This window comes from Thamnophis elegans, chromosome 8 (assembly GCF_009769535.1).
Source record: "Thamnophis elegans isolate rThaEle1 chromosome 8, rThaEle1.pri, whole genome shotgun sequence".
Lineage (NCBI taxonomy): Eukaryota > Metazoa > Chordata > Lepidosauria > Squamata > Colubridae > Thamnophis > Thamnophis elegans.
This window is the reverse complement of record NC_045548.1, coordinates 77,277,286-77,290,641: the sequence shown is the minus strand read 5'-3', so window position 1 is coordinate 77,290,641 and position 13,356 is coordinate 77,277,286. Positions and strand designations below refer to the sequence as shown.

The 13,356-nt window shown below is 42.4% G+C and overlaps 1 protein-coding gene across 2 annotated transcripts in view; it reads left to right on the top strand.

The window, feature by feature from the left end:
* TSNARE1 (t-SNARE domain containing 1) overlaps nucleotides 1–13,356 on the top strand; it is a 243,636-nt gene that overhangs the window by 127,387 nt on the left and 102,893 nt on the right. For both annotated transcript variants that reach the window (XM_032223182.1, XM_032223184.1), the window contains one exon: nucleotides 1,778–1,945. In XM_032223182.1, coding sequence (XP_032079073.1) covers nucleotides 1,778–1,945 — 168 coding nt within the window. The remainder of the gene's footprint in view (nucleotides 1–1,777; nucleotides 1,946–13,356) is intronic.

The window sequence follows — 13,356 nt, the reverse complement described above, 5'->3', positions numbered from 1 at the left end:
GATAGATAGATAGATAGATGATAGATGATAGATAGATAGATAGATAGATGATTGATAGATAGATAGATAGATATAGATGATAGATAGATAGATAGATAGATAGATAGATAGATAGATAGATAGATAGAGATAGATAGATGATAGATGATAGATAGATAGATGATAGATGATAGATAGATAGATAGATAGATAGATAGATAGATAGATGATAGATGATAGATAGATAGATGATAGATAGATAGATATAGATGATAGATAGATAGATAGATAGTAGATAGATAGATAGAGAGAGAGAGAGAGAGATAGATAGAGATAGATAGATAGATGATAGATGATAGATGATAGATAGATGATAGATGATAGATGATAGATGATAGATGATAGATAGATAGATAGATTAGATAGATAGATAGATAGATAGATAGATAGATAGATAGATAGATAGATAGATAGATAGATAGATGATAGATGATAGATGATAGATGATAGATAGATAGATAGATAGATAGATAGATAGATAGATAGATAGATAGATAGATGATAGATAGATAGATATAGATGATAGATAGATAGATAGATAGATAGATAGATAGATAGATAGAGATAGATAGATAGATGATAGATGATAGATGATAGATAGATAGATAGATAGATAGATAGATAGATAGATAGATAGATAGATAGATAGATAGATAGATAGAGATAGATAGATGGATGATAGATGATAGATAGATAGATGATAGATGATAGATGATAGATAGATAGATGATAGATGATAGATGATAGATGATAGATAGATTAGATAGATAGATAGATAGATAGATGATAGATGATAGATGATAGATAGATAGATAGATTAGATAGATAGATAGATAGATAGATAGATAGATAGATAGATAGATAGATAGATAGATAGATAGATAGATAGATGATAGATGATAGATGATAGATGATAGATAGATAGATGATAGATAGATAGATAGATATAGATGATAGATAGATAGATAGATAGATAGATAGATAGATAGATAGATAGATAGAGATAGATAGATGATAGATGATAGATGATAGATAGATAGATGATAGATGATAGATAGATAGATAGATAGATAGATAGATAGATAGATAGATAGATAGATAGATAGATAGATAGATAGATGATAGATGATAGATGATAGATAGATAGATAGATAGATAGATAGATAGATAGATGATAGATAGATAGATATAGATGATAGATAGATAGATAGATAGATAGATAGTAGAGAGAGAGAGAGAGAGAGAGAGAGAGAGAGAGATAGATAGATAGAGATGAGCAAATTATGTAACTTATAATTCTTAAATTACTAATGTCTTATGTCCAATTGATTGCTTTGCTACTTTTTAAACTGTGTCTAAATACGGATCCAACCGTTTTTATCTCTGAGGTGTAAACAATATAGGCAATTGACAGAGCTGTATTAGCATGCGAGTTTTAATTTCACAAAGGAGTAATTCAATTTTCCACCCTTTGAATTTGTACACTGCCTGGAACTCTTGGTTGTGTTTCAAGTATTTATCAGGTTTATTTCCTATAAACTCCCCTTTCTCCCCATTTGACAAATGTATGCATCCTCACATTTAATAATCTGGGGTGTACATCATAACTAATAGTCCAGTTTCAGCAAAATTGAGGGAATTTATGGATTCCTAAACAACAGAAACTCTTCTTGAAGGCTCTGTCCTAGCTTTTGAATCCTACAGTTCTAATCCTACACTTTTGGTTCTTTCTCCTCAGCAAAGCCCCAAGACACCTTTCTCTGACCTGGCAGATGATGAGAAGATCTTTGGCGGTGGAGACGGCTCACAGGTAGAGCAGAGCCAGGAAAATGCCCTCCTCTCCGAGATCACGGAAGAGGACCTAGAAGTCATCCGTCAACGGGAAGAAGCTCTTCAGCAGATTGAGGTCAGTAACGATCGTAGGAAAGCTGGAAGGCTCCAAGCATATGCCAAGAGCGCCGTGGTGGCGCAGTGGCTAGAGTGGAGTACTGCAGGCTACTTCTGCTGACTGCCGGGTGCCTGCAATTTGGCAGTTCGGATCTTACCAGGCTGAAGGCTGACTCAGCCTCCCATTCTTCCGAGGTGGGTAAAATGAGGACCCATATTGTTGGGGGCAAATAGGCTGACTCTGTAAATCGCTTAGAGAGGACTGTAAAAGCACTATGAAGCGGTATATAAGTCTAAGGGCTATTGCTACATTCAAATTCAAATTCAGAATAGAGCCAGAAGGGATGTTGGAGGTCTTCTAGCAGAACTCCCTGCTCAAACGGGAGACACTATACCATTTCAGACAGATGGCTGTCCAGTCTCTTCTTAAAAACCTCCAGTGTTGGAGCATTCACAACTTCTTTTTATGAAAAGAAGTTTTTTTTTATTTCTTATATATACATTCACAAATATACAATCTCATAAGTATTATTAATAATGTGTCTTATCTCTTAACGCTTATAACAATTTTTCTCCCCCTAGAATTAACTATGTAATCGAGATTGCTTTTCTACCATCTCATACACCCATCTTATTTTACAACCATCTTCCTTCTTCTTCCTTCCTTCTTTCCCACCCTTCTTATCTCATTCTATACTTTCTTCTTTCCTCCTCTCCTTTCCCTTCTTTACTTCCCCTTCCTCTCCCCCCTGCCTCCCCTCTTCTTCCCTTTCCTACCTTCCCTCCTACTCTTACTTCCATTTCTTCCTCTCCTTTTTCCTTTCTTCTTTCCCTCTCCTTTCTCCTTCCTCTATAGCAATAGCAATAGCAGTTAGACTTATATACCGCTTCCTAGGGCTTTCAGCCCTCTCTAAGCGGTTTACAGAGTCCGCATATCGCCCCCCCAACAACAATCCAGGTCCTCATTTTACCCACCTCGGAAGGATGAAAGGCTGAGTCAACCCTGAGACCCTCTACTCCTCTCTCCATTCCCACTTTCTGTTGTTATAGCACCCACAATTTCTTCTTTTTTTAAATTTTTATTTTAAACGCATAAACACATCAACAAAAACAAACACATGACTTAAAACAACATAGGAACAAGAAGTTCCATCGTATATCATACCGCAGTTCCGTATCGGTTTCTTTGCAGTTAGCGTTTTCTCTCCTATACATTTCTATCTTGCATTCATGGTCCCCTTAATCGTTATCCATTTTTATGTACTATTCTATATTTATTTATACTTAGCTATTTGTAACAAAATATTGTTTACCTATATTATGCTTTATATTCTTACTATCGTTTATTCTCTTACATACAATTATAGATATACATTCACATGGTTATTCTTTTTCTTTGCCATTCTTATACTTTTATTATTCCATTTAAAAGGTTATAATATACCATCATTTATTCTCTTACATACAATTATAGATATACATTCGCACCCACAACTTCTAAAGGCAAACCGTTCCACTGATTCTGTCAAGAAATTTATCTTTATCTCTAGGTTAAATATCTCCTTGATCAATTTCCATCCATTGCTTCTCATCCTGCCTTCTGGTCCTTCCGAGAATAATTTGACCCCACTCTTCTTTGTGGTATCCTTTCAAATGCTAGAATACTGCTATGATGCCCCCCGCCCCCCAGTCCTTCTTTTCTCTGGACCAGCCACCCCCAAATCCTGCAACCGTTCTTCATATGTTTTAATCATTCATTCATCCATCCATTCAACCATCTATCCATCCATTCATTTTCCCCAAGTCTTTATGCCTGGGTTATCAGAACCAACATTCCTCTAAAGCCAATCCGGAGCTTCCAATATACTGACTCCAATTTTCTAAACCAGGATGTGGAGTTCCATCCAATCCTAATTCTCCATGACCCCGTGACTTCTGGGACATGCCATGAATTATCATAGGAAACTATCAGCTTCCCCTTTGCTGCAGGAAGTGCAGACAAGGAGAACAAGCATGCTTAAGACAGGACTAGAACTCACTGTCTCCCGATGATTGGCCGGAAGTCACTTAGTCATTTTTCAAGCATAAGATAGGACTAGAACTCACCATCTCCTGGTGATTGCCTCAGTGTTGTGTCTTCTTGATCACTGGCCTCTCCACCAGTCAAATCATTGGAGGAGGAGGCGTGGGAGTCAGGATCAGCATCAAGGCAAGCAGTGAGCTCTGAGGGGGAAGAGGGAATGGAGCTGTCAGAGAGAAAGAGAGAGAGAAAGAGAGAGAGAGAGGGAGAGAGAGAGAGGGGCAGAGCCTGGGCCGTCCATCATCCCTCAGATGGAGAGTCTGTCAGGGTTCCAGATAGCATCCAAAAGTAAATCAGAGTCCGAGGCAAAATATTCCTCAAAGTTCCAATTAATTAAGAGAGACATGTTGGCACATCTGGGGAAACCCGAATCTGAAAGCTTCCCGGTTTTCCCCACCCAGTTGAAAGTTCAAGATCTTGCCCCCACACCCATGAGTCCATCACACCGTCCAATCTCCCACTGCCATGCTGGCAGCTTCCACCCATACAGTTCTGGTCAGGTGCAGAGTTGCAGAGACAAAAGATGACCTTGGCTTTCTAGAAAGAATGTTGTTATGGCTACATATCATCTAACGCCATACAATCCCCCCTCCCATTTTCCCACCATAGAAAATGAATAGGGTGAAAAGATGGCTACAGGCCTGACAGAGTCAACAGCCCCCAGGTCTGGAGGTGGCTGATGCGGAAGAGGAGGAACATCTGGGTTCAGTGCCTGACTCGCTGATGTGCAGAAGGCAGAGGAGAGGAGAGCAGTGGAAATCTATGGGCTGGTCCTGGGGAAGGAAGAGCCACCGCTGTAGAGAAGCCCAACTCTAGCTTTGGAGATAAAAGGCAGGGGGCGGAGATGAATAGGTGTGGCAAACAAATGTCCATCTCCCCTGCCGGATAGACTTGTTAGCCCGCGCGAGAGAGAGAATCTTTTTGCCAGGGCAGTTGGCACCGCTAATTAAAGGAACCTTGGTTGGTTGTGTTTGCAGATCTGGGTCCGAAAACTCAGTCAGCCAGCTTTCATGCCTATGCCATTTTATCATTAACCACCAACTCCTGCCAAGCTCATCTTTAAATAGCAAATTAGCTAGAAAATCCGTCTCTGGATCTAGGCAGCTTCCTTTTCTTTGGCGCTCTTAATCTCTCCATCTTTTAAAAACCTGGCGCATCTGTTGCCCCCATTTCTCCCAACCCTGCAGACACGGGGAGAAAAAAAAATCTCCCTTCCGTGGCAGATGTTAAACGAAGAGCGATAAAAGAACTTGCAAATGGAACCGCCAGGCTTGGATTAGGAAATGCAGCCCAGGGTCTCCCTAATTGGATTAAGCTAATTGCTTCAAGGGTGGATCTGGGAATATTCCGAACGCAGCAGGGATTGTGATGTTATCTACCCTACCAGACGAAGAATGTAAGATGTTTGAACGGCTGTCTGTGACTTTGGGGTTTCCAAGCAGTGGGAGAGGGAGGGGGGGGGGGAGGGAAGGAGGGACGGATCCAGAAGCTGAGATGAGAATGAGGCATGATTTAATGCAAACTGCAGCCTTAATTCAGCTGGCGGGGATGAGATGGGGCAACAGGTCTCTAATGAAGCTCGTTTTATGGTGATGCTTATCTTCCATACTTGGATGTTCACGGAGGGTGTAGAAATAGGACTGAGAGGTTGCAAGAGATTTCCTGGTCTCCTGATGGACAGATGGACAGGTGTCGTTTTTAGATCACCTCCGAAAGTGCTGGGAAAAGCTCACCATCCTACAATAAGCCATTTCAATCAAGGGGGTCTTTTCCTAAGGGCCCCCAAGTTACCAAAAGAAGATACTGATGGGGCCTGAAGTCTTTTTCCCTTTTTATCCAGGGAGGGAGGGAGGGAGGGAAGAAAGGAAGGAAGGAAAGAAAGAAGGAAGTGCCAAGACAAGAACGGAAGAGTCTTTTTTGGGTACCACCAAGGATGGAGTCAGGGAGCCTCCCTCCCTCCCTCCCTCCCTCCCACCCACCCTCTCTTTCTCTCTCTCTGTGCATGTGTGTCTCTGTCTCTTTCTTCCTCCTTTAGACTATCTATCTATCTATCTATCTATCTATCTATCTATCTATCTATCTATCTATCTATCTATCATCTATCTATCATCTATCTATCTATCTATCTATCATCTATCTATCTATCTATCTATCTATCTATCTATCTATCTATCTATCTATCTATCTATCTATCATCTATCATCTATCTATCTATCATCTATTTATCTATCATCTATCTATCTATCTATCTGTCTGTCTGTCTGTCTGTCTGTCTGTCTGTCTGTCTATCTATCTATCTATCTATCTATCTATCTATCTATCTATCTATCTATCTATCTATCATCTATCTAGATAGATTCCTGTTGATAAAACATAATTGTCTGTCTGTCTGTCTGTCTGTCTGTCTGCCTGCCTGCCTGCCTGCCTGCCTGCCTGCCTATCTAGATAGATAGATAAATAGATAGATAGATAAATAGATAGATAGATAGATAGATAGATAGATAGATAGATAGATAGATAGATAGATAGATAGATACATATATACATACATACCTATTAGATTTTTTACAACCCCTGGTAAGCCCCAATTATGGGAGGAAGCTAACTGCTTCCATCATCTGTCTATCGGCTCGTCACAAGAGTCCATCACGACAGAACCCCAATATTTTTACTGTTGCCTTTGTTATATTTGTGTTTTTTTTAATTTGTGCTGATAAATAAATAAAGGGAGACTAGTATAGATCTATTTCAAGCTATTTAGCTCTCATCAGCTGGCCATACCCTTACTGGGATTTGATACATACATACATACATACATACATACATACATACATACATAATAGATAGATTCCTGTTGATAACACATAATGTCTGTCTGTCTGTCTGTCTGTCTCTATCTATCCATCTACTATCTATCTATCTCTATCTATCTATCTATCTATCTATCTATCTATCTATCTATCTATCTATCTATCTATATTCTATGTTTTATCAATATGAATCTATCGGATCAATCAATAAATCGATAGATTGATTTTATGTTTTATCAACAAGAATACAATGCAAAACAAAGAAAACAGGGAAAAAAATCCAACAATAACAACACAAATGGGTACAAAAACCAAAATAAAAAATTGACCCAAACATCAAATAACCATCACTCCACAGAGGAAAATAAAATAAAAATTAAAAAAAATCCACCCTTGCTGGATGCTGGAAAGATAATCAAATAAAGGTGATAAATTCCCCTCCCCTTACATAGCAGGTCTAGAGATAATTATAAGCTTTCTTATCCTTACTTAACATGAAAAATGTATAAACAGATATTTCTCGTGTTGTTCAGGAACACGTATTTGTAATGATGAAATTGACCCAGCATCTAATCATAATATAAACTACCGTCTTGCAAACAGCCGCATCAACCCTCTGCCATCCAAATATTTATCTCTTGAATTCCAAACCTTGAAAACAGTGAATCATATTTGTAATCTAGGTATGAGTCGTGGAGGCGCAGTGGTTAGAGTGCAGTACTGCAGGCTACTTCTGCTAACTGCCAACTGCCTGAAATTTGGCAGTTCGAATCTCACCAGGCTCAAGGTTGACTCAGTTTCCCATCCTTCCCAGATGGGTAAAATGAGGATTGTTGGGGGCAAAAGGCTGACTGTGTAAACCGTTTAGAGAGGGCTGGAAAGCACTCTGAAGCGATATATAAATCTAAGCGCTATTGCTAGTCAGTCCTTCCTTCCTTCCTTCCTTCCTTCCTTCCTTCCTTCCTTCCTTCCTTCCTTCCTTCCTTCCTTCCTTCCTTCCTTCCTTTCCAGTGGTTAGAGTGCAGAATTGCAGGCTCTTTCTGTTGGCTGCCAGCTGCCTACAGTTTGGCAGTTTGAGTCTCACCAGGCTCAAGGTTGACTCATCCTCCCATCCTTCCAAGGTGGGTAAAATGAGGACCCAGATTGTTGGGGGCACAAGGCTGACTCTGTAAACTGCTTAGAGAAGGCTGTAAAAAGCCCTGTGAAGCAGTATATATGCTATTGGGAAGGAAAGAAGGAAGGAAGGAAGGAAGGAAGGAAGGAGGCAGGGAAGGAGGGAAGGAAGATGAGAAGGAAGTAAGATGAGAAGGAAGGAAGATGAGTAGGAAGGGAGATAAACAAGAAAAAGGAAGCTGTGGTGGTGTAGTGGTTAGAATGCAGCACTGCAGGCTAATTCTGCCAACTGCCAGGAGTTCAATCCTGACCAGGAGTTTGATCTTGACCAGCTCAAGGTTGAGTCAGCCTTCCCTCCTTCCGAGGTGAGTAAAATGGGGACCCAGATTGTTGGGGGCAATATGTCGACTTTGTAAACTGCTTAGAGAGGGCTGTAAAGCACTATGAAGCGGTATGTAAGTCTAAGTGCTAGTAAATGCCTTCTGAAGGTCATTACCTCAACCCCTTCCGATTTGATCCCAGATTATATGAACTAATTAAGATTCGAATTTTCAGAAGTTGTGGATGTAGGGTTTAACAATTAGAAAGGAAGGACTAATTCATTCTTCCATATTCATTCATCTTGTAGCGGGTGGCAACATGTATTTGAAGAGTCCGTTGGATGTCAGGAATTCGGTGAAAAGGCTCATATAATGTCAATCCAATGTCTTTCCAGGTAGATCCGGTTCATGGTTATAAGAAATAGAATATTTTGGGCAATATCTGCTTGATTTCTTCACCATACTGATAGAAGTTGATTTTTGTAGCTCAGGGCTGAACTGAGGAGTCCTTGGTGCTCTCTGAGCTTGGTTGTTTTCTTGCAGACGTTTCATTACCCAACTAGGGAACATCATCAGGGCTAGAAGGGAATGGGGTTTACACAGAGGAGGCGGAGGAAGACTGTGGGGTCTCTGAGTTTGGTGGTTTTCTTACCGGTATTTCATGACCCAACTAAGTAACATCTTCAGAGCCGAAGTGGCGCAGTGGTTAGAGTGCAGTACTGCAGGCCACTTCAGCTGACTGTTATCTGCAGTTCAGCGGTTCAAATCTCACCGGCTCAGGGTTGACTCAGCCTTCCATCCTTCCGAGGTGGGTAAAATGAGGACCCGGATTGTTGTTGGGGGCAATATGCTGACTCTGTAAACCGCTTAGAGAGGCCTGAAAGCCCCATGAAGTGGTATATAAGTCTAACTGCTATTGCTATTCAGTCCATACCCAGATCATTCTGTACTGAACCCGAGTCTCTCTCTCGCCCTCTGTCCACTGGCTATGCACTGAACCCATATTGGCTAGATAAACCCTTAAATTGTGCAGCAAAAACCAAGGACAATTAAGCTATCCGGGGTCCTTGATACTCTATGATTTGGTGGGTTTTTTTAAGAGATGTTTTATGACCCACTAGGTAGCATCATCAGTGCTGGAAAGGAATGGAGTTTGTGGAGAGAAGGAGGAGGAGGAGGACTGAAGAGTCCTTGGTGCTCTCTGAGCTTGGTTGTTTTCTTGCAGACATTTCATTACCAAGCTAGATAACATTATCAGTTCTAGAAGAGAGTGGGGTTTGCAGAATGGAGGAGAAGGAGGAGGACGGTGGGTGCTCCGTGGTGCTCTCTGAGCTTGGTTGTTTTCTTGCAGACATTTCATTACCAAGCTAGATAACATTATCAGTTCTAGAAGAGAGTGGGGTTTGCAGAATGGAGGAGAAGGAGGAGGACGGTGGGTGCTCCGTGGTGCTCTCTGAGCTTGGTGTTTTTCTTGCAGACGTTCCATGACCCAAGTAGGGAACATCATCAGTGCTAGAAGGATGTAAGGTTTGCAGGGGGAAGGAAGAGGAGGAGGAGGCAGTCCCGAGCCTGGAAAGTAACATACTGCTTCTTATATTGCATAATTTTAACTACTCAACCAGAATTTTAATTTCTGTCCTAGCCCTTGAGTAGTTTTGCTCCTGTAGCCATGAAGAACAGATGTTTAAATAAGTGTAGGTTGTCCTTTTGCAGGGACCAATCAATGCCCAAACATCTAAAATAATGGGGAAAACCTGGGAGAAACAGCTTTTAGTGGTACGTGTGTGAGTCAATGGTGTGTTGCTCTTACCATCGCTACCAGTATGCTGAACATCTTGTTCGATCCACAGCCTCTGCGACACCCAGCTGCTTGTTGGGGTGAACATGTGCACAATTGGCCAGTTGCTCTCTATAATAGATCTATCTTTTTGTCCGTCCATCCATCCATGTCTGTCTGTCTACTTACCTACCTACCAGTATCCTTCTCCCTCCCTCCCACTCTCTCTCTCTCTCTCTCACACACACACACACACACATACACATCTATCTGTCTGTCTGTCTGTCTGTCTGTCTACCTACCTACCTACCTACCTACCTATCTAACTATCTATATCCCTATGTATCAGTATCCTGTCTGTCTGTCTATCCTCTATCTAAAGGGGGACAAATCGACTTTGTCAATTATTGAATATCTGAACATTAGTAAATTCACAAACAGGCTAAAATCTATATTTTGGAGATGTGGCGAAACAATAAGAACATTTTCTGGTTGGTTCAAACTCTGAGAAGCTCCGTTTGATTCTGTGCTCCGTTAGGCTTTGCAAAACTAGTTGGCAGTGAGCTCCTTGGCAACGTTTCAAGGGAGAGAAAGGTGGACGCTTCTCAACATTACCCTGAAAGACTTTGGCAACTCGAGCAGACATCTGTCAGACTCTTCACAGACTCTTTGTGAATGGGCTGTGAACGACCTTAATTCACAGCCGTTTAAAATAAAAGAGAGTTTTTGGGGACTAAGCGTGTGATGTATGCTTTCTCCGGAAGCCTAGATCAGAACAGTCCCTTACTCCTTGAATGTAAGGAAGAGGTTGCAATTGTTTCTGTTTGCAATCCACGAAACCACCTTTCAAGACAAAATAACATTTTCACAGCATAACATTCTGGGCATAATTTTTTTTCTTCCGAACCGTAACTAGTTAAATGAAGCAGAACTTGCTCCGCTTTTCACCCTGTTGCGTTCCTGCTTTCAAAGCCAACCCCTGGGGCAGAAAAAAAAAACGGAGTAAAATGATCTAAGTGGCTTAACCTTCTGCTCAGTAAACCCTCGGTTTCCCCCATCCGCACCAACCTCTGGATTTTAGGCTATTTATGCAGAGAGGTTCCGCCAAGTTCTCAAAGAAAAAAGGGGAGAATATTCCAAGCACGTAAATTCTTTTATGGTATACCTGAGGTTAAGAAGATAACCAAGGGAGAAGCTTCCCTTCCCTTGCAAGAAAAAGAATTTTAGGAATTAGTGGGAACGTGCTGCGGGTTCCTCGTGAACCTGTCACTTCCTGTGAGTCTGCCACACTTGTGTTTACTATTATAAATAACTAGCCGAACACCCAGCGATGCCCGACTATTTATTTATAGGGGGGAAATATCCAGACCGGATGTAATTTCTAACGTTGGATTTTCCCCCTTACCAGAGGGAGCCCCCTTGTGGACTACTGTGAAGCTGTTACCATGGCAACTCCACTGTGCTGTACAGTAGAAGACAGTTTATGGCACAAAAGGCTGTATCATAACAGAACACCCCCCCCAAGGAGTGTTAGGAGTGTCTTACCCCCACAATATTTCTTTCCAGAGAGTAAGTCATGTGTGTACCAAGTTTGGTTGAAATTGCTCGAGGCGTTCCAGTTATGCTAGAACACACACACACATAGACACACGATGCTGAAATTGCTTGGACTCACAATAAGAGTTTCATATGCAGAGGAGAAGTGAAGAACAGGAGACCATCTGAGGATGCTGGGCTCTCCTAATTCCCAGAGATAGTCAGAATAACAGAACAACAGAGTTGGAAGGGACCTTGGAGGTCTTCTAGTCTAACCCCCTGCTCAAGCTGGAGACCCTACACCAGTGATGGTGAACCTTTTGTGGCTCGCGTGCCAAAAGTGGGGGGAGCGCAGGAGGGGGTCGTGTGCGGGCGTGCCACACCCATAATGCTATGCGCACGACCACAGCGTGCATGCATGCATGACCAGTGCTCTCCCCCATTTTTGGTGTGCTTTTTTCAGAGGAGCCTGGGGAGGGTGAAAACAGCCTTCCCCACCCGTCCAGAGGCCCTCCGGGGGCGTCAGGAGCTTCCCTGAAGGCTCCGGAGCATGAAAAATCGGCTGTATGGGCAAACCGGAAGTTTGGGAACGGACTTCCAGTTTGCTCATAGGATCATTTTTTGCACATGAGGTGTTGTCCTGTCAGCTGGGCAGTGCAAATGCACACGCTGGCCAGCTGTCTTCGGCCTTCTGTGGAGGCCATTTTTCACCCTCCAGAGGCTTCAGGAGCTTCCAATACCAGCTAAAACTGACCCTATGACCAAACCAGACGGACATTTCCAAACTTCCGGTTTACCCGTAGGGCTGGTTTTTCATGCTCTGAAGCAGGGGTGCCAGTTCTAACCTCTTTTATAGAAGAGGTTCCATAAATCTACAGTGCCATTTAGAACCGGATCCAGCTGCCTCCCCCGCGTGCTTCAAATGCCAGAGTTTCTGAGCCAACATTTGGTTGCTAAGCAAGAGCGTTGTTAAGTGAGTTTCACCACCTTTCACAAGTTGGCCATGCCCACCCAGTCACATGACTGCCAAACCACTCCCAACCAGTCACATGGCTGGCAAGCCACTCCTACCTGGTCACATGGCCGGCAAGCCACTTCCACAAAGCAGGCCATACCTACAGAAGAGGTTCTAAAAAACTTTGAAACCCATCACTGCTCTGCAGGCAGCGCCTCGCGTGCCCGGACAAATGGCTCCATAGGTGTCATAGATTCTCCATCACAGCCCTACACCATGTTAGGCAAGCGGCTCTCCAGTCCCTTCTTAAAAACCTCCAGTGATGGTGTGGCCACAACTTCTGGAGGCAAGATGTCCCTTCCAACTTTATAATTCTACGGTTCCATAATATTGCTCCGTCTTCTGATATTTAGAGTCTGAAGATACTCGAGAAATGGATTCAGAATCCGTCTCTGGACTAGGAAGCTCGTTCTTGACATGTATATCTCCGGCTTCACCCACTGTAAAACTTCAAACAACAACAACAACAACCCACAAGAGCTGAGGTGGCGCAGTGGTTAAATGCAGTACTGCAGGCTACTTCAGCTGACTGCAGTTCTGCAGTTCGGCTGTTCAAATCTCACCGGCTCAGGGTTGACTCAGCCTTCCATCCTTCCGAGGTGGGTAAAATGAGGACCCGGATTGTTGGGGGCAATATGCTGACTCTGTAAACCGCTTAGAGAGGGTTGAAAGCCCTATGAAGCGGTATATAAGTCTAACTGCTATTGCTATTACTAAGAGGTCCTTCTCTGTCAACCTCAGCTTGCAAGGAAACAGATCTGTGCCCTTGATCGACCCTT